Source organism: Glandiceps talaboti, chromosome 6 (assembly GCF_964340395.1).
Source record: "Glandiceps talaboti chromosome 6, keGlaTala1.1, whole genome shotgun sequence".
Taxonomy (NCBI): Eukaryota; Metazoa; Hemichordata; class Enteropneusta; family Spengelidae; genus Glandiceps; species Glandiceps talaboti.
The window spans coordinates 4,205,852-4,233,076 of record NC_135554.1 but is presented as its reverse complement, the minus strand read 5'-3'; the positions used below and the strand labels follow the sequence as shown (position 1 = coordinate 4,233,076).

Genomic DNA, 27,225 nt, shown 5'->3' with positions numbered 1-27,225 from the left:
ACTGAACACTCCCCCCACCCCCACCCCCCCTACCCCCACCACCTCTCCCCACTCAGCATTTCTTCTACAAAAATCACAATACATAGTATGTGAGTGGTGATACAGCAATGAATCAATTCTGCTGACCTTGACCATTTTAGGTTCAAGATTTTTGTGATATTGTTTTTAAAAAATTTGGAAAATGAAAATTATAAAAAAAAATTCTTCAATTCTTGTTTTGGGGGATAAAATATAATAAAATAACAACAGGCTGTTATCATTCTCTGCTTGTGTATTGAGTGGTTTGCTACCAATTAAGGAGATATACTGAAAACTATTCAATGGTGCTAATGTGTGTGTGTGTGTGTGTGTGTGTGTGTGTGTGTGTGTGTGTGTGTGTGTGTGTGTGTGTGTGTGTGTGTGAACATAAAAGACCAAGAATATTTGCTGGTACCTTGCACAAGAGAATTTTTCCCCTTGCAAATCCCAAAAACACCCATGTGTTGTCAAGCCAATTTTTAGAATTGAGGACAAATTAATCATACATTTTCACACTTGTAACTCAATTCAAAATGGCTGCCAAACTCATACGGTATACAGGCTAGGTAAATATTGTTGAAAACAAGATGGATTTGTTTCAACTTTTGCAAAAGTTGGGAGTGATTTTGTTTGTGAACACACAGATACAAATGGGAAAAAAAGCAAGTCTGGGGTTGTAACAAAATTGCAGTATCGAGATGGTACAATGTAAATTCATATCCTAATGTCCTCAGTGTCAAAATTTCCACTTCTCCAGCAATAGTTGTCTCCGTCTCGTTTTAACGTAAATGCTAGTTGAGTACAATCTATCACTGCAGGTCGTCAATAAGACCCATCACTTCTAGAAGGCCATTGAATGTCTTTGTCTCGGTCTCGATGATCTTCCAGGAGAGGGGGTCTTAGATCTTCTGTGTCACCTGTTAAGACAAGGCTCCATTCCTACTGCCACCCCTGCACCACTGCGCCCTGTACTCATTTGAGTAACCACAGTCCAAGAATTGGCTTCGGCATTGTACATTTCAACACTGGCTAGGAAGTCAGAACCATCATAACCACCTTAAAAATTAAATAATACAAGAGAGTCATAAATCAATCATTAATATTTCTTGAAAAAGCCTGGTGAGGTGTGAAACCACGTGAGGATTTCTGTCATCATGGTACTTGGTTATTCTTAATGCATTGCTGAGTGTCTACCATACGTCTGTGATGTCCAGCATCTTGTCTACACGTAACAGACGGCACTAATATGGTCATGCTACCAGAGCAATAGTGCCTCAAACAGCCAAAATATTATTTTGCCAAAAAACAGAATTGGAAATGGGTCGATGTTTAGAACCTGTCTGTCTAAAATATATATCCAAGTACCCCCACCACCACCACCACACACACAGTCTTTATTTACAAGATACATTCAACTCACCTAATGCATACAGTTTGCCATCAAGTACTGCTACACTGAGGGCACTCCGTCGTGAGTTCATACTGGCTACATAGGTCCATGTATCTGTCTCTATATCATAGCGTTCTACACTACTCAACTGACTGGTACCATCATACCCACCAATAGCATACACATGGTTGTCCACACTGGTCACTCCTATGGTACCAAACATAATATATAAACAGTCAACATTGATAAGCATTAAAAATATCACAGAATATTCATTCACAATATTCAGACATTATTTCATATTGGTTACACACTATTTTAGTACAAGAATATTTGAATAGTGTGGCAGAACTGATTGCCAGTGGACATAATGATATCGTATATTGTGAATGTAAGCTGATTCCCCTATACAACAAGGTCCATGACAGAGGACATTCAGTGTAGTTACATAAATTAAATAGCAATAAATCACTTAATTATTATTACCATGGATTCAATATGCAGATGTTTGTCAAACTGGTCAGAAATAAATATAGGACAGTGAAAACATCACACTGGATATTGGTTTCTATCTTTCAAGTTGATTTTTTTTTATGTTTGAAATTGATTCCTGGTTAGTTCTGTTAGCTTCTATCAGTTTGTATTACACAAATCAATGTAGATTTTTAACAATACACATCTTAAGTTTGCCATATTTGATCTCTCTGTACTAGCTTTAACTGGGGCATTATTTGTTATATTAGACAACCAACAATGTATTCACTGATAATTGTTAAAATACCAATAATTAGACATTTTACTTGTTACTTAGAGGTTGATCCAGGAGTACACATGTTGTACAGTAACAGGGTCAAATTGCTATCACATTCAGATTCTGATTTTTGGGTGCGGACTCAAAAATCAACTTGATAGGATTTAATTTGACCACATTATGAGTACAGCTACACAAATACACTTTAAGGTGTACAATAGTACAAGTAAGTCATTATATCTGACAAAACAGCATTACAGTTGCAGCTACATCTATGTGTGAATATCCTGAAGTTGATGTCAGTCACAGTTTCCTCAGTATTTAAAAGTTAACTTCTGTTCTTAATTTATTATAAAATTCATGTCTATAGTTGAAGGCATCTGTAAGTATAGGGTTAGATTCCAGCTGACAGTGACACACATGTTAAAATCTGAAATACACCATATAAAGTAGGTGACCTTGCTAAATTTTGTTACACTAAAACTGACCTAGTTCCTGTTCTGACAACACACCCAATATTTCTCATTGACTGGAATCCTTCTCAATCTACCATAAAGCCCTCATCTAATACCGGTATGTCAAACACGCCTTTTCTCTATTCATTTCGTTTTGTTCTTTTTAATGGCACAAAATAAATTGAACCATCAATTTCCAGGACAGTTTACCCAAGACCTCGACGAACACACTGGTTGCTGGACCAGAATCTTATTATATAACTCACCTGCCCCACTTCTTGCCGTATTCATAGATGCCACACACTTCCATTCATCTTTTTCTGGGTAGTAACATTCCACACATCGTAACCTATTTGTACCATCATATCCACCGACGGCATACAATAAACGGTTAACAACAGCACATCCAACCCCTATACGTCTGGCATGCATTGATGCTACCTGGCTCCATTTGTCCTGATTCGGGTCATATCTAGAAGAGAAAAAATAATTCACATGTGTTGAACTATGACTCAGATATGTACACTTTTACACTTCAATCAATCAATCAATCAATCAATATAATTTATAACTCGCCAGACTCCAGAACCAAAGTACTATTCAATGGTGCTAATGATGGTCATGCTCCACACAAAATGTTTGAATGTATGTGTCAAGGTTGTTGTTGAAAGTGAAATTCATAAAGACTGAAACTTTGGATAGTTTTGATATCCTTGGATGTGTCTCTCTTTAATTCCAACTCAAAGTTAATAATAATACTGACTGTCAAGTCCAGGTATCCTAATCTACTTGTGCCAACTATTCACAACTGTTGTACCAACACTAGCTTGTACTACAAACCTAATTTTTACACTGAAATATCAACATTACATGTCCTATGAGAATGAAAGCTAATCAGAGTGTTAACAAACTAACGAGTTTTGTTGAGACCATCCAGTTTTCTATTTTTTTTCAAGTCAAACACTGTATTTTCAGGAGGCTGAACAAAGAATGCCTTTTAACTTTAGCTCTGTTATAAACATCACAAAGTATTAAGAACCGTCCCTATAAACTTGTTTGATTTCAATCCATTGTATAGATATCACGCCATTTACACTGTCCTATATTTGGTATACAGTGGTATGAAAGGGTACCTAAAAGTGCTAAAACGTTAAACTGAGACCATAAACTGAGTCTCAGTTTGCAAAAAATCGCCATCTGAGACCAGTCTCAGTTTGTCAGTTTCAGAAGGCAAAAAATTGTCGTCTGAGACCAGTCTCAGTTTGTCAGTTTCAGAAGGCAAAAAATTGTCGTCTGAGACCAGTCTCAGTTTGTCAGTTTCAGAAGGCAAAAAAACATCTACCTGAAAATAGTCTCAGGTGGCAACACACACACACACACACACACACACACACACACACACACACACACACACACACACACACACACACACACACACACACACACACACACACACACACACACACACATTCATTCTGGGAGCAAAGACACAACAACATACTAGTATACCTTTCAACTGAGTTATGATGCTGGCATCCCTGGGATCCTCCAACAGCATACAATAATCCATCAATAATACCAACACCAACACGATTTCTACGAAAATTCATCGGTTGAAGACTCTTCCAGGTATTGGTAACAGGATCATACGCTTCTACACTATTACAATCCATGTTGCCATCGGGTGAATTATTACGTCCACCAATTGCGTAAAAAGTACCATGGATTGTCACTGCACTCAGTCCGCTCCTTGGTTCCGGAAGATCAGCTAGTCTTACCCATGAGTTGGATTCCGGATAGTAACATTCCATAGCACTGAGGGAATGGCGTAAATAACCACCGGATGAGTATATCACACAATGGGAAGGAGGTTTCCTGCTTTTTTCACAGGATTTCTTATGTAGTGTGAGGTCTTGGAATATTTTCACTAAGTAATCTTTACATTTGGGTTCACAATTCACTATATCACAGTGTTGTAGTTGCTTCTTCAGAAAGCATGGTGTAAGTTGACTACATCGTATGCCCCGACCTAGAAGTTTATCAAAGCATGCTCTTCGTGTCTTCTCATCAAAACGGATCCACTCTATGCATGCATTGTAGACTTCTGATTCACAAGTCACGTCAAGACAGTCGCGACTGACAAGCATGACTAGCTGATACAAGTTCAAGTTCATGAATTCTTCTGACTTGGACACTTCACAGAAATTCTTACATATGTAACCCATAGCTTCCTCCTGAAGTTCAGTCAGTGAATATTCCTTTGCAAACTCGGCAATTCCAATACAATTGCTTGGATCAAGCTGCTGTTCTAGAAATTGACAACATGCATTCACAACATGGTTCATTTGGAACATGATTGCAGTTGTCAGTAACTTCAATACATTCCATTCATTAATTAGTATAGTGGAGGTATATGCGAAATCGATCAATCTAGCGAACACACACGGATGCGTTTCTTTGAGTTCGACAACATCCTTGGCGCATTCACTGTATCCACTGGTAAACATAGCTTTGAAATAGGGACTGGAAGATGCCAAAACTACCTTGTGTGCATAGAATTCCTTGGAATCAACCTGTATAGTTACATCACATAGATGACGATTATATCGTAGTTCGTTCATTACCTGGAACGCTTCATCATGATGCTGCTCGACTTTGAAAATAAAAGCACCATCTTTTGTCGACTCATACTTGTATTTGGTACCATTATACGACTTGGGTTGTAATAAGTTAGTCTCTGCCATACTTAATTTAACTTTTCCATGGATATCAACTCAAATGATCACAACACGAATTTTGATGAACTCTTCCTAAAAAACACTGTAGTAGTACAAGATAGCCATTTCTTGATACTTCAAACTGCCCCATTGATATGAACTTCAGGGCATCTGTTAAGTAAGAAAAATGCAGTTCAGTTAAATAAATGTAAAACAACCACATTACACAAGAACACTGCATTGTTGTATTGGACTTACCTAATTTGAAAACCTTGAATACAGGAAAGGTCACACAATGAATGTCTAATCTTTTATCACCCTAATCTACATTGTACACTTCATCATTCATGACGGCCATTCAAGAATTTTGCTTTGTTTTAACTGTGAGTGTGGCTTTCTTATAGGCCATAAGGTTATTATTTGTGTTGTACAAAAATAACTTGAAACTTTGACTAGTTTTGCATCTCAGCTAAGCATACTTTTCTAGAAATTTGAATTGAATGTAACTGTAAAAGATCTCCAGAATTAAAGAACACTCACATTTGATAAAGACACATGAAATACAAAATATAAACACACAGAGACTATATGACCTAGAGTGAAGTACGGAAATACAAGAAAAAAATTAAAACTGACAAATATATAACTAATTCTTAAAATCATAATAATAATAATAAAATTAATATCAAGTAATAATAGAATTATATAATGGTAAGTTCATCTCTCAGGTTCAAACCAAGAGTTTGATTGGCTAAAAGTCAAAAAATCCACTAACTTTTTTTTCTGTTTCACTCTTAATCTATATACAATTAGTAGGTAAACATGAAAGGTATGAATACCAATCAATTTCATATTTACAATCTACATAATCAGTAACTATGCACTTACATGTTTAAACTGAGAAACATTTTATGAGAGGAGGTGTTTTCATAATCTCCTTCTACACACATATAAGTTATCAGGACAATGACTATGTATTTTGCAGTCCATTTTAACTGGTCCTTTCTAAATTTAGCTCTGGGCACCATGGGGAATGTGTTTATACAATTCACAGGTACATGATTTATATATAACCCAACAACCTTATTCACTCTCAAGAAAATTAATCTTCTGACCACAAAGTATACAACTGTCAAACTAAAATTGTTCAATACATATATACATTGCTTAAAAATACACATTTACGGCCAATACAGTAACTGTAATCCCAATCTTAAGAGTTCAGCCACAAATAAGTGTTTATCTACTTCGACTTTGATTACAATAAACTATATGTATATAACACAGTGTCAAAGGTCACTCAAAGCAAAAGTGAAAACTGAGCTGAGCTCCCACAGACATTAGATCAAAAATCAAAACCTACATGGTTGTAGTTGTTTTAACATATACTTTATTCATACATACTTTGAATAAATGTCATCAAAGGAAAGTATTGATCTGATCAACAGGTGTACGACTACATTGTAAATGATAAACACAGAGAGACAATAAAATATTTGGACAAAACTCACACTACTTTGACTTTATGGTGCTACACCTGTTCAGTTTCAATAACTAACACTTTTGTGAGTGACTCATATTGTACCCAGTTAGTACCTGTATAACTAACACTATTTTGACATAATGAAACTCATCACCCTACACATCCTGTGTTCTGTTAGTACATGTACCTGTATAACTAACACTATTTTGACATCATGAAACTCATCCCCCCTACACATCCTGTGTTCTGTTAGTACCTGTATAACTAACACTATTTTGACATCATGATTCAAACTACATCCACTTACTTAGTACCTGTAGAACTAACACAATTTTGACATTGACTCTTCCATCTACATAGTTTGTCCACTTAGTACTTGTATAACTAACACAATTCCATTGTGACAATATGGCAAATCATTTTACCTATAGGGTGTTAAAGTCAGCATGTATAATTAACACAGTTTTGAAAGTGTGACATCTCCATAATACCTGTACAACTCATACACGTAAAATAGTGACGGTATGACATGTCACTGTATCTAGGGTACCTGTACAACTCATAAAATAGTGACAGTGTGACAATCCACAGTATCACCGTACAGGACATGACACATGTAGTTACACTGGTATTACAAAACTGCCAAGTCATTGCTATCCCTGGAACACATCCAAAGTACAATAATAACCATTCACTTGATAATATCCTTTGTAAAGGCTGAATTCAAGGATAGAGTCATTGGTACACAATACAGCAATCATAACAAGACATAGTCTAAAACTTTCTCAACACAACATTTTTACTCACACATATGGTCATGTTTATGTAAGTCAAGGTTTTTAATTTTCAAGGTTCACTTACTTGTCTCAATTAGGTATGGAGATTCAATGCATACAAAGAGAGTATATACAAACAAATATAATGTTAACTTAGAAAGTGATGTCATCTCATGCAAAACCTTCCATCAAAACTACCTGATATAAACATGAAGCAATGACTTGCATTATCTGCAAATCCAAAATAATAAATTTCTTGGTAAAAAAAAATTCAAAGAAGAATGACAACAAGTGAAAATGTAGAATAAAATAAATAATATAATAAATCTGTATTTTCCTTGGACTGTTATTAGAAAAAGTATTTCAATATTGTTCTCAAAAGTTTGTTTTCAGAATCATAACATTTACAAAGGCAATTTAGTTTCCATGCCAACATGACATGTAAAACTGGTAGTGATAGAATCAATATACAGAAATATAATATTAATAAGTCACAATAATTCCATGATTTGAACTGTATCGGTATATATCCCTAGAGTGAGTAGTTGAATGAGTCTCATATTCTTCAATTCTACGTAATACTCACTAAGACGGTGGAATTTAGTACACTCCTTCACACAAAAGCTATTTTATTGTCAGGGTTACATTCTACCAAAAACTTAAAGAGAACTACTTTCCAAGGCTAGCCCTATAATTTTTTTGGCTTTTTATGAGTAGTTCCATAGAATTAACATACAATTATGTGCGCCAAACTGTTTTGATAAAGCTACTTAATACAGCAAATAAAGACCTAACTTGGCAACTTTCCGAACTGAAAGACATTGGGGTGGTAATTTTGAAACCTAAAAACTTTGCAGTAGAGATTCTATACTAATGAAGGTTGATGAATATACATATGTACTGTACTGCACTATCAGTCTGACACTGACAGAAGAACAACTTCAACAAGCCTTAGGAGCAACACTACCTGAAATAAGTTATGAAACACACAATTACCTGACTGAAAGGCAGTACACTGTAGTCCAGAATGACAATGGTCTGGGGACCAGTATGACTTGGGATCGGTATAACTTGGGACTGGTATGACTTGGGACCGGTATGACTTGGGACCGGTATGACTTGACACACGTGTACATGTACAGCTTTGTAATAGAATACTAGTACAATCTACATACGACATACATGTTGTATATAGCTGTATAATAATGATTACATAGCATTCATTCAATGACCTTTGTATAGGCCTACAATTTTGATGAGTCACTGCTGTACTTCAAGGAAAATACCTATTCATGTATATCATTAATTTGTATTCAAAACATTTTAACTACATCTCTTACAAACTAGAATCGTGATTACACACGTTATATATCAAACACTCATTAATCACAGTAAATGTACATGTACCACTCAAATGTTCATTTTTGGGAAAGTCAAACCCCATTTACGCTTTTTCCACAAACTTGTCATTTCCAAAGCATAACACAGCATTTACTCATATCCTATCATATTGTTATTAGATGGAAGTCACTCTAGCCTGGTTGTTCACATCCTTTAATACAAATTCCCTGGAACTGTTTGACTTTCTGATTCAACAAAAAGTAGTTCTATACTGAATTGCAAGTCATTAATTGCTCATTCTTTTCTTTTACTTCATTCTCGCAAACCAGAGCTGTTATTTCTTCCACGACACTGCAAAATAACGAACTCTGGTTTCTTACGATGGATGGATGGTTATTTCAGATTAGTAATAAATATTCACGAGTAATGATGTGATGACGAACCATATGTTCTGGAGTGCAAGCATGTTCACCGACGTCCCATGAAGCAACATTATTTTCTGACCAAAAGGTTCAGTTCCTTGTAAAAATCAAGAAAAGTATTGTAAACAACACTTCAATAACTACAGGTTGTGAATGAAATTATGTTTATCTCGAGTGAAGTCACATGAATCGGCCTATCTCAGCATGTTGTACAAAATATACCCTATGGGTATGGCTGTTGTACTAAAACTTGTATGGCTGTTGTACCCTATGGGTATGGCTGTTGTACCCTACAGGTATGGCTGTTGTACTAAAACTTGTATGGCTGTTGTACCCTACAGGTATGGCTGTTGTACTAAAACTTGTATGGCTGTTGTACCCTACAGGTATGGCTGTTGTACCCTACAGGTATGGCTGTTGTACTAAAACTTGTATGGCTGTTGTACCCTACAGGTATGGCTGTTGTACTAAAACTTGTATGGCTGTTGTACCCTACAGGTATGGCTGTTGTACTAAAACTTGTATGGCTGTTGTACCCTACAGGTATGGCTGTTGTACTAAAACTTGTATGGCTGTTATACCCTATGGGTATGGCTGTTGTACTAAAACTTGTATGGCTGTTGTACCCTATGGGTATGGCTGTTGTACTAAAACTTGCTACAAATTTGTATCTGATGGTACACAGCATCAGTAAAATCCATGCTCTCACAAACACTACATGTACATGAGTGTATTTGATACTTCCAGGCAAGATTTATAAGTTGTTATTTTCTATTCACCACTTATAATACTATCAGTTTGAGCCCATACTGTGATTTGAAATATGTGCTCAAACTGATTCGTCACAAAGGGGAATGGTAACGCTACATATACATCAGACTCTTTGATTATTCAAATTAAGTCATTATGTAAATGTACACTCATTTTTCACATGAACACAGGAGTTAACACCAATATAATTTACATACAGACTAATATTTATGTAAATTATTACCAGGCAGGCTATTAACAACAATTAGGTGTGACTATTAGTTACCAGGTTGATACTGGTAGTATTACAACCCGTTAGTGAGAAGCAATGCAAAATCACAGATCACAATGTAGACAGGCTACCTTCCTCCCACCCACCCTTTCATTTTTTTTATTTTATTCATTTCTGACATGGTTGTGGTATATAATCTGAATGTAAGAAATGCAACTACCCTGAGCCTCCCAAATCCGTCATACAATTCCATCTACATTATTTATTGAACTGTAATATTGCACCCAGTTCAGGGCCATCCATTCCTAAGATATTAATCCAAATATGATCACTTTATTTATTTACTTACCCCAAAGGAAATGATTATTTTTTCATTATTTGCACTCAGATAAATCCTTCATCAGGAAGACATGGAAATTCAGTTTGTAATGATAAATATGGAGATGGGCAAAGAAGGTTATACAGTGACATTTACAATGCAAACAAAGTCTCTAAATTGAAAATTAGACAAAAACAAATAATAAAAATTCTAAAAAATTCATAGTAAAGATTACAGATGAACGAGCTTAATTTTGATTTTACAAAAAAGAATGAATATTTGCATGTTAATATACTGTAACATTTTTGTTTGATTTCCTTGAACTATACAAAGTAGTACTTGTAACTATTTGAAATCTAGAATTACAAACTATAACAAACATCAAATTATATAGTTTTGAGTCATTTGAAGTTTTACAATTACGGAAAAAATTAAGAGGTGATTTTTTTAATGAGATATGAGAATATGAATTGTCAACCCTAGTCTCATGCATATAGTCCTGATGTGGTTTGATAATATCCTTCTCTAACAACTGAACTCACTATTAGTAGTTTGCTGACTGCTAAATTAATCAGTAGCTACAAGTCTATGGGGAATCAATTTATCTATCAGTGAAGTGGAAAGCTGACAAAAAACGGCACCACATCTATTTACCATGGGCACCACAACTACTTCAAATTAAGTAAGCCTATATACACTTGGCTGGCTAGATACTAATATTTATAATAGTCATATATTATTACTTATTTTAATAATTTACATGACACCTCAACATACATACATGTATGATCATGGGGACCTTTTCAAGGACCTGGATGTACAATGTAAGTCACTACTCACTGCTCACTTGACTTATCAAAACATGCATATACATTGCTGTATTTTATTGCTCAATAAATATAATCTAACTTTACCTAATCTAATCTAATCTAATCTAATCTAATCTAATCTAATTTAATCTCACTTCTTATCAATACATATAATATTTTATTTTAAGGAATTCATATTGGTGAAAACATCTGAAAATCTTAGGTTTGGACTTGGTTTCTAATATGACGTCCAGATGTAAAACTAGTTGTTTTACACATATTTTCAAATGTAGTTTTCTTTCACAGGACAAGAGACATGAGACAAAATAAACTCAAATTTACATTTACATTGGATCTTTTACAAGGATATTTTATTTAATCTGATCTGGGATTCATTGCATGGTAGGGAGTCTTGCAAGAATGTATTTCCTTTGGGAATATTGTTTGCACTGTACATGAAGCTTCCTTTGAAGAATACATATTCCATTCCATGTAATTCACCATCACTTATAAATATCTATCAATCTATATATTTTATCATTTATTTGTCATTTCTACAGTATTGTTCATTTTGAGTGTACAATTTATGTATGTCAAAGAGGTGACAGTGTATAAAGTATTGCCATTGTTAAAGGTGTTTGTCAGCTTAGACCTTTGTATGCAGTTTGCAAGTCATGCTGATTAACACATAATTTATGCGTATCAAGGTCATCAGAGGTCATACACGCTAGCGCTATAAAAGGATGGTTTACATGCCGTGACAGTGCAAGGATTTATCCTAGGATACTTCTATTACTAAAAGTACAATGTCACTGCGATAATTTACTGGGGTTTTTTCAAGTTCCCCAGAACTCCTTCTTCACTGTCAAATACTTCAATTAATCAATATATGCAAGTAAAGACACATTTCATTGTTCAGTGTATGTTTTTTGTTATTTCATTTATATCCCATAATTATAAGTGATCTACACACACCAGCACATTAATCACTGTTCACCTTGACCTGACAGTCAAGGTTAAGGTGGCAAGCCAAGGACAGGAAGCACACAAAATGTACAGTTAGTTATTGCAAGTCATGCTGTTTGTCTTTGTAAGCAGTATATCAGCTGTTCTGTAGAAATGTCATGAATATTTACACATGGTGACACAGCATTGACAACAATACTAGTCAACACACACCATATAATCTCTATTTATAAATAGACTAGAGTATAGTTACTTTGAAGATTAGAATTACTCCGGTTTTGGGTAACCTGAGACAGACCTTGAAGGTGCTTTACTAAATCTATTTATTCTGCATAGGCTGACCTTTGTCAAAAATTGAGATCAGACACAAACAACTCATATTTGCAAAGTCACTTCTCATGTTAATTCAAGGAAATTACATAAATTTACACATGATTTGAAATGAAAGTTTGCCTCCAACAGAGAAATCAGTTTCTCTGTGTAATTGTTTAAATTTGCACAGATTTAAAGTGAAAGGTTGTTTTATCTCGGCTAGACAATGTTACTGCACAACATTTTCTATTTACACATTAATACAAATCTGTACAGGTAAGATTTCCAAGTAAATCTCTCTTTTTCAAAACTGCGGAAATTACTATAATGGAAGTGCGGTCGAGTCATTTCAACGTTTTGAGGAAATTAGTTGAAAATTGACCATAGTGACTGAGGTTCTTTTCATTAGCTAGTTGACAAAAATCTAAAATTCCTACTGTAACTGTAAGTCAAATATAACCCTATAAATTTGAAGATACTGAGATGACAGTTATTACAATAATTATAAAAAATATTGAAAAATATCAATTTCCCTTGAGATCAAGAATTAGTGACTTATACTATGCTTTGAATTTCAATTGCAATGGGATTATTTCACATACAAGCTATATCACCTAGAGTGCAGGAAAGTTCAAGTGACATAAATTTTCTAGACATAATCACTCCCGGTGGAAAACTTCTCCACATAAAACATATCATTTCAAGGTCAAATGATGTCTTGATATATGCAAATAGTGCAATCTGTAATCTTGCTTTCCAAGCTAATGCACTGTATATTGAAAAATAAATGGAATACATGTATACCCCTGTACAGTTAATAGGGTAAATAATTCAACCAAAAACTCTCCATTCCTGGCCATTTCATAATATATGTGGATTAGTAATTTCAAAGAATATTATAAATGGATGGTTCATTCCCAGGGCATGGATAATGGATCACATACATTGCAAGAGATTGTCAAATAGGAATGTATTTAATTACAAGGCTATCACACAATGTACTCTGAGTCAGCATTTTTACTAGGGGTCACCATACACATATTGCATATACCACTGTGTACTAGAGCAGGCTTCTACACACCATATGTATACCACTGTGTACCAGAGTAGGCTGCTACACACCATATATGTATATGTACCTCTGTGTGTACTAGGGTAGGCTTCTACTGTACCGGTACATCTGTGTACTAGGGTAGTGTACCTCTGTGTGTCCTGTTCTACAGTATAGCCTGGAATCCATACTGTCCTGTTCTACAGTATAGCCTGGAATCCATACTGTCCTGTTCTACAGTATAGCCTGGAATCCATGCTGTCCTGTTCTACAGTAAAGCCTGGAATCCACACTGTCCTGTTCTACAGTATAGCCTGGAATCCATACTATCCTGTTCTACAGTATAGCCTGGAATCCATGCTGTCCTGTTCTACAGTATAGCCTGGAATCCATGCTGTCCTGTTCTACAGTAAAGCCTGGAATCCACACTGTCCTGTTCTACAGTATAGCCTGGAATCCACACTGTCCTGTTCTACAGTATAGCCTGGAATCCATACTGTCCTGTTCTACAGTATAGCCTGGAATCCATACTGTCCTGTTCTACAGTATAGCCTGGAATCCACACTGTCCTGTTCTACAGTAAAGCCTGGAATCCATACTGTCCTGTTCTACAGTATAGCCTGGCATCCATACTGTCCTGTTCTACAGTATAGCCTGGAATCCATACTGTCCTGTTCTACATAGTATAGCCTGGAATCCATACTGTCCTGTTCTACAGTATAGTCTGGAATCCATACTGTCCTGTTCTACAGTATAGCCTGGAATCCATACTGTCCTGTTCTACAAAATATATAACATTACATTCAAGCTGTGTCCAGTTTCTATGTTGACTAGTAGACCCACTTGATGCATAATTCTATGAATAAATGTAGACCATTTTATTTTAAAGGCTCACTTGATATATATTGGTAAAACTGTATTTTCTCTGGAGCATCCAAATTTTGTCTATGTGAGCAGCAAAACAGAGAGACTGGTATTTTGTAATTTATAATATAGTTCTACTGCATCTCAGTCAGACTGATAACAGACCTGAATAAAACCACACAATGATTGTTGAATTAAACACACATGTTAACTTTATACCCACATATTAAACTTGATGGCTGTAAATTACTTGTATGTGACATTTACTTGTATGTAATATATATATATATATTATCAAAAACATACATAGTAGAACATCACTGACTGTACCGTTAGTCGTCCGATGATTGCGAAAGCATGAAACACTGTGTAACAGCTCCAGTGTATCTTACTTGATAATTATTTATTTCGGATTTTTAATTTATAAAACAATTTTATCACGGCTTTCTACTTGAGAAATCAATGTGAAACAACCAAGAATAAGTCTGTCTTTGTAACTTGATACACTGCAAAAAAGCCAAAAAATGTGAAAAAGTTTGTTATTGTATGTACAATAGCAAATATTTTACGCATTTTTTAATCTTTTGCAATTCATTGAGTTATAAAACAAAGACTTGGCATTGTTTCACATTATCTTTTTAAGTTGGAAGCCATGACAAAATTTGTTCATAAATTAAAAATCCAAAATATATATCCAATCCTCATCCATATGGCCACTTATAAAACTGGTCAATGAGATAACTGAGGGAACCCCTACTATCAGTACTATGTAAACAGCTGTTCTAAACAATGCCAAAAGACAACTGTAATTTCATGGTAAATTTCACATCTTGTATACATCAACATTTACCATTATACAACAAAAGTTCAACATGTTTTATGTTATGCAACTTATTAATTTGTTTGTAAATTCTGTCACTTGAGAAGTTTATATAAACTCAGAGATTGGCATTGGTGTGACAAACATTCCACTATATATGTGGACACTAGTAATGGAAATCAAGTGAAATTGATGTAGCATACACCATGTAATTCTACATCAGGACTTGTTAATACATGTAGGTAGACTTTGTTACAAATGAGTATATTAACAAATATGTTTGTATTAATACACTGATTGACAGATTGACAGGTACACATGTCTTAATGTTTGTCAACGATGGCACTGCTATCATTACGAAATCATTACATGCCACCCTACAGCACTCAGTGTAATTACAAAATCTATCAACATAGGAAGGCTTGAATACATAAGTTAACATCAGAGTATAAATCATGACATCCAGGCACCTGCTTCCATCAAATCACAATGCACACATCTGTACAGGGATACGAAAGTAAAGATGTCAATGAGAGAAACAGTCCCTAAAATTTGTATAATTAAATATTTTTTTTATACCATCATCAACATTTTGAGTAAAGCCTCGATCTTCATGGCCAAACGAAGACAAAAAAAAATTCACCCACTGGCACTGGCGTAAGTTTTAGACATGCATATCAGGATACAGCGACAAATATAACTTCGTAACGGTACCTAGTAAATTAATAATATTCTGATAGAATGAATCAACAATGGTAGTAAACAGGCACGAAAGTTAAAGAGAGTTCACAAATAGAAAGCATACAAACTGTTTGTATATAGCTAGTACAGTACATGTACATGTGTCAATATAACATACGAGATACTTTGAATGGTACTTTTGTATGGTTTCTTATAACATCTACATATCGCACTCACTCAACTGATGTTTGCATTATTATTGTACGTTTGATTGTCAGAACGCTGCATGCTTTTAATCAGCGTGTAAGTCATTCCCCTGCTGAACAAGCTATGCTGACTCAATGTGTACTACTACTACTACTACTAGTCCTAGTGACACTGTGGTTACACAGCAATACTAGAATATACATACACATACAGCAGTGTAAGTACAGGCCCACTTTGGATTGGGGTTAAGGTTTGGATGAGAAAAACATTAGTCTGGTAGTGGGTTGTAGAAAACATTCTCATTGTCTATGTTTAAACCTGGAGAAAACTATACTGTCTAAATCCTTAATACATCTCCACTGATAATGTAACACTAAAGTGAAAACATAGGATGGAATCATTGGCCTTTACGCAACTAACTGTGACACTCTATCCCATAATATTTATCAGGTGTCTATGCTATCAGTGGACAGAGTAAACACTTGGATATCTCGAGTTACTCAGGAGCTGACACTACATTCATCATTATGCAATATTATTCAGATGTATTCACAAGATGCCAATCACCCCAGACTTACACACATCTATTTATAGTTCTGTGGGTAAACAAACTGTGCCACAGTCCAAGCAATGGACATACATTGTACATTGAAGTCTAAACAAACACTTTGTCACAGATTCTATTGGTTTTCTTATATACCTTGATAAACTGACTGAGAGTTCATAATTACCATTGCATAGTCTTCCATGAACTCATTACAGTTTTAAACAATAATTCTTAATACCAAACCTGTAGTATCTACCTGCCTGGTTAATTAAAATAACAAGTCTATGTCAAACACAATACTACCCCTCCCCCTCCCCCCCCCCTCCCCTCCCCCCCCCCCCAACATTAGTTACCAACATTTCAACTTACTTTAAAGTACTTCAGTATATATTATGAAACATGGCCACCCATCGGTCATTATCACTAAGGTCACAAAACAAAGCAATGTGCACTGGGGATTGAAAATATTGTTCTGGCTGTATTCTGACCAAAACAACAGTGACAAGCCAAGGGCAAACAGTCATGTCTCTAGACTTACCACTTACAGTGGGTTGAAACTACTTCATATCAAGTATATGTATGTTGATTTATCAGACCTGAGTATTGACATATAGGTTCACATACACATTTCTATTTATTCAGGAATCTTGCAAGAGTGGAATTATTCTAAACATCCTATCCTGTAAAGTAAATTGGATGTTTGCCATCAATTGCCTTTTATTGACTCATCAATCACTCCACTTGGAGTAATTTGTCATCAGAGTTCGGAGTTTGTCTGATCGTGCATGGAGAGTGAAGAAAAGGCATTGCCTAAATCCCTCTATTGAGACCTAGCCCTGATTACAGGGTGGCAAACTGTAAACCACACCCTGACTATTACACACCTAGTCCTGATTACAGGGTGGCAAACTGTAAACCACACCTTGACTATTACACACCTAGTCCTGATTACAGGGTGGCAAACTGTAAACCATACCCTGACTATTACACACCTAGTCCTGATTACAGGGTGGCAAACTGTAAACCACACCCTGACTATTACACACCTAGTCCTGATTACAGGGTGGCAAACTGTAAACCACACCCTGACTATTACACACCTAGTCCTGATTACAGGGTGGCAAACTGTAAACCACACCTCGACTATTACACACCTAGTCCTGATTACAGGGTGGCAAACTGTAAACCACACCCTGACTATTACACACCTAGTCCTGATTACAGGGTGGCAAACTGTAAATCACACCTTGACTATTACACACCTAGTCCTGATTACAGGGTGGCAAACTGTAAACCACACCTTGACTATTACACACCTAGTCCTGATTACAGGGTGGCAAACTGTAAACCACACCCTGACTATTACACACCTAGTCTTGATTACAGGGTGGCAAACTGTAAAGCATACCCTGACTATTACACACCTAGTCCTGATTACAGGGTGGCAAACTGTAAACCATACCTTGACTATTACACACCTCGTCCTGATTACAGGGTGGCAAACTGTAAACCACACCCTGACTATTACACACCTAGTCCTGACTACAGGGTGGCAAACTGTAAACCATACCCTGACTATTACACACCTAGTCCTGATTACAGGGTGGCAAACTGTAAACCACGCCCTGACTATAACACACCTAGTCCTGATTACAGGGTGGCAAACTGTAAACCATACCTTGACTATTACACACCTAGTCCTGATTACAGGGTGGCAAACTGTAAACCACACCCTGACTATTACACACCTAGTCCTGATTACAGGGTGGCAAACTGTAAACCACACCTTGACTATTACACACCTAGTCCTGATTACAGGGTGGCAAACTGTAAACCATACCTTGACTATTACACACCTAGTCCTGATTACAGGGTGGCAAACTGTAAACCACACCCTGACTATTACACACCTCGTCCTGATTACAGGGTGGCAAACTGTAAACCACACCCTGACTATTACACACCTAGTCCTGATTACAGGGTGGCAAACTGTAAACCACACCCTGACTATTACACACCTAGTCCTGATTACAGGGTGGCAAACTGTAAACCATACCCTGACTATTACACACCTAGTCCTGATTACAGGGTGGCAAACTGTAAACCATACCCTGACTATTACACACCTAGTCCTGATTACAGGGTGGCAAACTATAAACCACACCCTGACTATTACACACACAACTGATGTCATTTCACAGACTAACTTGTACTACATTGACAACTGTAATTCATTCTTACTACTACAATAGAACCATTCATCTATTCATGTTCTCCATATTTAACTTGTACGCTAGGATTGAACTATCACCCAAGTCTTTTGAACGTCATCACATAAAATACAGCTGACCGACATAGTCTTGGCCTTAGCAGTGATAGCACATCCTTTTCACAACACTCTGTGTCTTTTTTAGGAGACATTCACTGTTTACCTTGAGTTAACTACAAAATGTTGCGGAGTTCTTTTTTCTCCGATTATCATTCATAGGTAGTTTTTGTTTGCAGCAATGAAGTCATCAAGGAAACTCTCTAGGGCACTGTACATACAATGTACAATTGATTATTTAGAAAAAGCCATAATGAAGGACTTGTAAATTGAGTACTTGAGGAATTTAGAATAAATACATGTATGTCCTTGGTTCGTATACATGTATATATTTCCTGAACACTAAGGGATAGTCTCAAATATATATATGAGTCCAGGAAGTCATATTTCTTTGACATTACGGATGTGGTCTAAACGCCATTCAATATCTTTATTTGACAAAATGAAGTGTTTTAAGAATAAACAAAGGACAGTAATATGAGGAAAAATTCACATTATCGTTCTGATTATGTGAAATTATTATTTGATGATTCAGTACATTATTCATTGTATGAACTTTTGTAGAAGAAAGGATGTCACATGATCTCTTCTCCTTTGCACATTTGTGAACCCTATGAAATCACTAATATAGTAATAATCAGACTATGGTGTTAGTGGACACGTTATCAATATTTACATCTGAAAATAAGACCTGACTTGAATTCAAATCCCTATCGCTACCTTTATGGCAGCACTATGAACTGATTCCACCCTTACATACATTACTTGCACACTCATGGTAAAATGCACCAAGTACAATGTACTTCCTTGCTGGTTTCTCCTGCCAATCAATTTCCAATTTCCACATAGACGGCAGTCTAGAGTTTATATCTATATTTTGCTGTTAGGCAAGAGTTACATACACAGCTAATCATGATTAAATGGGATTAGCAATGTTTGTGAACACTGCCCTTGCCTTTGTCAATTTTACCTAAGTAAACTATGAATACAACTGAACACCTCCACCCCATCACTGGGATGTATTTTGGAATTAGTCTTTACAAATTAATTTTAATTCACATGCAAATGTGACAATGTGGGACTGCCCCATAGAAGTCAAACTGTTGCGGACCTCCTGGAAGAGTTCCGCTGATTGGAAAGTACATTGTACATACATGTATATACTAATTAACACATACAAAGTTAGCATCTTATTCATATTACCAGTATATCATTTCTTCCATTGCTTCTTACAAATCAAGAGTAAAGCCTTCAAAAGACTTCAGCTTACACAAAGTACCACAAGACGTTAATTTACCCATCGACTACGATTTACAGCACTGTTGAGAAACATTGTCAGCTGCATGGGCATACCTCCTAACCCGTGTGTTGTTCTGTTGTTGCACTGTCAAGAAACATAGTTAAGGGGTCTTATCTCCTAACCCTCCTTTTCACTGCTTGTAATGATTATGTTGTCAAAACTGATAACAACAGATTGTAAATTTTACCCAATAGCCTGGTTGCATGACCACAGTATGTAGTCCCTTCAACCATGACAACCAGAATAGGAGAATACTAGGGCTAGGAGGTACAACCAGCTAACAGATGTATCTCAACAGTACAGGCTATACATGTACATGTATCTTGACAGTACACACAGGGTTCACACCCTGTAGGTCCCCCCCCCCCCCCATGATCCATTGAAATTGACAGTGGTTGATTTACATAACAATACTGTCTTGTGTTATGTAAATTTCATATTACTCTGTCATCATTCTCTATGGTTTACTATAGTTAAACATGTCATAACTCATATGAATGCATGTCACATTCCCAACTGTCAGTAAACAAAATGTGGGAAGTGTTGTAGACATTGTGGGTCACAGTGCAAGCAGAAATTTGCACCTGAAACATATTTTTTTTAAATTCCTGTAAAGTACATTAATCTCCATGCACATATGATATTGTTCTGGTACAAAAACACAGTCTGCAATTCTGCAATATTTTCCTTGCACTGGAAAAACTATTGTCAATTTGTGAAAGCTACATGACGTGGCAAGTTTTCAAAATGTCTTTAGAATTCAGTGTAGTGTACTATCAATGAATACAGACCAAAATAATTAATATCTTTTCTTCATGGTATATGCACACCAGGGTTCTCTAAAGTCCTCCATCAAATAGTAGGTGGGGGGAAGCGGCTTTGAAAAACAGAATAATGTGGTGTTTTGGACCCAAAAATTGTCTGTATTTCAGTTTTTATCCATCATATCTGAAAACCTGGCAAGACTCAGATCAGAGTCCTACTGCAACTGTTACACATGTATTCCAACACACTATTTAAAATACAACCCAAAATAAAACCATGAAAACTGACAACATTATTACTGACTATACACCTTTTATTAAATTGGGTAGCACTAAAAGCATCGGCAGTAAAAACATAGATTTTGAATCGGGGATCACTTTCACACTAAATCTTTACATTATTTTAAAATTCTTAGCAATTAGTTTACCTGTTCGTTTTGACCTTACTGTCTTTGCACAGCTGATTCACATAACTTTTGATATCTATCCAGACTTGTTATCTTTTGCCTCGTTTTGAGCACAAATAGAACTTTGTCTGGAGTCTTTTCAAGTATTTTCTTTTGAATTGCCTACAATACATCTATTAAAGACCCATGTCATTATCATTTAACATTTCACAACAAAAAGACAAACCGGACACAATCTTAAAAACCCACTTGTTTATACACTGATACACTGAATGTATTATGTCCTCTTCTTAGATTGCATATACTATACATACTATAGTACTTACATTGCATATAGATCTTGAGTGACTTTGCAAACATAATTTTTGGAATGCTGGTGGGGGGCAGTGGGGGGGGGGGGGGGTTTAGAAAAATTTGCAAACCATCTACAACATTTTGTTGGGTATCACTCTATATGATACTTGGGGATTCAAGAAGATTTACCTACTTATGCAATTTAATTCTGCTATAAAGGCTTAGAAACCCAGTTAACTGGGGGGAGGGGGAAGGGGGTTCCGGTCACCCAATAAATAGATTACCATGTGCATGTATATCAATCTGATTAAAATTTGAAGTACTGTACATGTATGTTTCGGTGTATTACACATTTTCATTGGTTGAGTGAATTCACTCAGTGATCTCGTGTGGCTCAGGAAAACCAATGGTATTGTGTCAGATGTATGTATGTAATGGGCGCTCACAAAAGAACAAACGACAGTAAATGTAACAGCCAAAAAGAAATCGTGAAGTGTGCAATACATCGGATTTTAATCAGATTGACATGTATGTGTGTCCCTTCTACCATACATGTAACTTTGGTGGGGAACCATGATAAAATACCTGGAATCCAAGGAGACCTCACCACTTACATTTGTACTATCCCTAGCGACAACACTATTTTAAAATAACTGTTTGTTCATATGCAACCACACAGAAAATAATTCTATTTCTCACTTTCAGTAATTCATATGTTAAAATCTATAGAGTTACATGTATAAAAGTAGAAGGTGTTACTCCAATGATAGACAGACCCTGTCATTCTCACCTATTCATACATGTACAGTTACTGAACAGTGGCTACTATTCAGGACAAACTTGTACACATGTACATCATTGCTACACCTGTACAAATGTCCTTGTCAGTCAATACCTGACATCAATTAGTAATTGATATGGGAAATGTTCCAGTGCTTCTCCTTATTCGAGACTCTTTCCTGTGACTTCAGCCTAGTAGAATCTATCCTGTGACTTCAGCCTAGTAGAATCTATCCTTAGATAAATTCAACAAGATGTCTAAACTATCACCGACAGAATAAAATAAGTAGAATTCATCACACAGGTTGGAAAAGTATAATATCATTTCACATGTAAAATTTAACCTGAGCATTATCTTTTCAGCCAGGTGGGAAGCAAAGGGAGGGGGAGGGGAGGGGGAGGAGTCTGACTGTATTCTTATCATTTTGATCAGCTACCACTGCCATGCAGCTGTCATGACCAGGCAGTTTTAAGACCAATGGTACTGACTACCAGCCATCAGAATAACCACCCTGGAACTCCAAAGCTTGTCATTGAGGGGAGAAAGGAGCCTTTCTAACATCTTGTCATCGTTATATTAGGGTTCTCAACTTTCATTTAAACACAAAAGTTGAAACACTTCACTGTACATATAATAAATAGTTACATGATCAAAGATCATTTAAGTTGCAACATTTTCACTGTTCAGCCTCAGGTCAACAAACTTTGTGTAACACTTGGATTTACATGCACTGTATGTAGTCTAGTTCTTGACAATGGTGTTCCAATTTACACTACATGGCTGTTATCATCTAACATGAAGATGACATAGTGTAAATCAGAAAATGGTTATCAGGAATTAGACTAATTAGGACTTCACTGCACATATTTTAGGCAACATATAAATTGTATGCATGTATCCTGCCTAGCTTATATTTTGTTATGAATCTTACATGTTGTGTTAACTAAATGTATTTTGGGTTGTCTGGTGAAGTCATATGAATCAGTGTCTTTACTACATATCGTATAATAATAATTTGTCATCATTACAGGTATATCATTATTTTTGAGCAAGTAACACATAGACAACTTGGCTTTATGTTCTATTGAGCGTTTGAGTAGTCATGCCATGGTCAACAATCATCTGAAATACATGGTCATCATCATCATGACTTTGTAGAATGAAAACTCAATGACTGTACATCACCATAGCCTACATGTAGACTTGAAGGACTAACACTACTACCGACATGTACTGGTACACTATTTCCGCTATCCACACTGACAAGTGAAAATACAAAAATCTAAAAATATCAGTTAGAATAGTGGAAATAGTGTGGTAGCATTTGTCCTTCAAGTCTACATGTACGTAGGCTAAACATCATCATGACTTTGTAGAATTAAAACTCAATGACTGTACATCACCATAGCCTATATAGACTTGTTGTATTAGTTTAAGTGTGAAATCAAATCTCTGGTGATGATCATGTTTGGTAATAAATGTAACACTACACCATTTTGATTTTTTACGGATTCAACATCTATCGACTATCATGAGACAATTTATGGCTTTGTTCATTCCATTTCATGTTCATCCAATAAAAACAGAAAAATATGTTGGTTTACTACATTTATAGAGAATAAATAAAATTGTTAGTGTCTACATCACTTCATCCAAGACCATGTAAGAGTCAATGACCATCACAATGTGACTGACTAACCACCACTGAGTCTGACGATGACAAGGTGACATTGTGTCTATAAGTACATAGCAACTGTGGTATCTTGACATCAAACTATGGACACTATTTGATGGTTCAAAATTTAAGGTAGGAGGCATCTCTTCATGACATCCATAGAAATAAATTATTTTACGGTTTCTAAGACCCTGTAACATAAAGGGCTTTTTTTCCAAAAGAGATCTTATATAGCACAAGTCTATGTTTTAAAATCTATGTGAAGTGATCATTTCCAACACTGTTCATAGAGGATTGCTAGATTTGATAGCCATTGACTTTAACAGCCCAACTTACATGGCAGTACTTTGCAAGTAGTCAGAACACCATGAATATAGTTACTGCAACACTGTCATGCAGGAGCTATAGCCTAGGTGGAACAAAATTCAATTTCTCATACACTGGTACCATGGGGGAAAATCAGTACATTTTCTACAGTTGCAGAAACTCAATGTTATAAAGTTGATATACAGCATATTTGACCATGGCATAATTTTTTAAAATAATGTCAATGGCATTGTAGCACAACTGTACAGTTTCTAAACATGTTTATCCACCTGCTGATCCATACTAGGTACCGTGTTCATTTGCTGAATGATTATCCAGTTGCCTATCCAGTCCTGTTGTTATCTTTGCAATATATGCGATCATTTGGCTGTTGCTATGGGTGTGGTCATGTTGCTAGATATAATTGCATACATTTTTTGAATGATCTATCATGTGTTTATGAATCCCCATTATCTCTTTGCAATATATGCAATCATTTGGCTTTTGGCAGTTCAGTTGTGCTAAAAAAGCAGATCGTAGGAAATGCATGGGAACTCAGGTAGACATGATGTACAACAGCTCCTCTATCAGTGTCACTGTACATAGAGATTGTGTCCAAAGTATACATGGTCAAAACTCATCTAGAAAGTGTCTTGGTACATGTATGTACATGGCAACAGACTAACCACAATGTATGGACTTGACAATAACTGTTAGTACATGTACATATACACCATCACACAATGCATTGTATTAACATATAATCACGTCCTCACCCCATAGATGTCATTGATTTTCAAAATGACAGTTCAAATTCCATGTTGAGTGCATTTTAACACGATTGATTCACACTAACCAGCATTTCAAATTATAATTTCTTACAGGACAATGATGGATAGAATATTTAAAGGGGTACAAGCTCACTTTGCAAAATTTTTTACTCAAGTGAAAATACTTAAATAAAACCCCATTCCAGTATAATAATGTTGATGCAAGTTTTCTATAACATTACAATTGTCTTCTAGCATTACTAGAATAGTTGACTGCATTGTACAGATTTCTTGACAAAATTTTTATATGTATGATAAATTACGTCATTGGATCATTTCAAGGTACATTTTGTATATCTAATTACCAGGTTTGAGTGCAGTCACTTACAAGTGATGGTTCAAATTAATATGTGTCAGTAAGTAGAGCACTGCCAGTACCTTTGAAATTTGCAGTAAAAAGTATGCCCTAAAAAATACGTATAAACTCAGCCTGTGTGTCCCTTTGAAAAACCCCATATATTACTGGTGACATTTACTATTGAAATGTAGGTCATTCTACTTTGATAAAGAACTGACTATGAACAATGACAAAGTCGGACAAATGACTGTTTAGACAATGTGAGCAAGGAAACAAGGAGACAATTTATTATTTCAGCACATTTCTTAAGCATGAGATTTGTGAATTATTTTCGTTTCAGATTATCATAACTTCATCAATGATATTTTACGACCATGAAATTTGTAAATTATAAATGTTTAATACTATTCCATGAAGACTTTAAACTTGCAAAGTACGTACAGCCAATTCAGTCGATAAACTTCAACTTGCAAATTCCTTTCTAACAAATCTTTTCAGTAGCTATATTTATGTGTGCTGTAATGTTGTGTTTACTATCTATACCATGCTTTACATGGTATGTAAGTTAATAACATATTATTACATATCATTTTAAGTTCCATTTCCAGTCCACCTCTCAGAGTTCCTTGTGACGTGTAACAGTAAATCATAAAATCAGTAATTACGCCATGCGTACGTGTGCTACACTTCGATCCTACACTCGACTATATTTATGGCCGTTACTGCCATGTCATGCATCATGCCTGCAAAGCTAAAAAGCTAAATACGTTTTTCTCATACATAACGTTTCTGTATGGCCGAATGCGGGTTATAATACTGTACTACTAGTACTACTGGTGTCACCATCGCCATCCACCACCACCACACAGCACATCCGACATCACGTAACACTACTGTACTGTGTACAGTCGATGAAAAAAATGTAAAAATGCAGGGTGATCACCTCGTGTCTACCCCGACAGACATTTCTAAAGGCTGGAATGGACTTTCGTTTTCTCTTCCATGCATCACAAACGCGTTGAATGAATTCGTTATTCTAGTGCCCACCATCCGTGTGATGTCTTACTCAGCGGTTACTCGGTTGTCACACTCCGAGTCCCGATCCCATCGTGACGAGATCGTGGCTAATTCTGATTTCACCGAACGCTACATCAGACCAGACTTTGGATGTTTCTTTGAAATGATTCCTCGGTATAATAACAAAACATCTAAAATGTATGGTTTTGACACTTACCTTTGACTCTTATTTATTCCAGTAAAACTAACGTGAAATAATCTCCATCATAGCACACGAATAGGACCGATATGAAATTCAACTGAGACAATCCACCCC

At 35.9% G+C, this 27,225-nt stretch overlaps 1 protein-coding gene across 2 annotated transcripts; it reads right to left on the bottom strand.

Annotated features, from left to right (window-relative positions):
• Positions 1-402: 402 nt before the first annotated feature.
• LOC144436280 (kelch-like ECH-associated protein 1) lies at positions 403-27,225 on the bottom strand. Of its 2 annotated transcripts, none has more exons than XM_078125027.1 (5): positions 27,127-27,225; positions 4,124-5,502; positions 2,881-3,086; positions 1,439-1,615; positions 403-1,074 (listed from the first exon to the last, which is right to left on the bottom strand). In XM_078125027.1, the coding sequence occupies exons 2-5, from the start codon at positions 5,356-5,358 to the stop codon at positions 932-934; spliced, it is 1,761 nt and encodes a 586-aa protein (XP_077981153.1). In that variant the 5' UTR covers positions 5,359-5,502; positions 27,127-27,225; the 3' UTR covers positions 403-931. The 2 variants fall into 2 exon arrangements, with proteins under 2 accessions (XP_077981153.1, XP_077981154.1); XM_078125028.1 differs by lacking the exon at positions 27,127-27,225 and adding an exon at positions 8,587-8,769.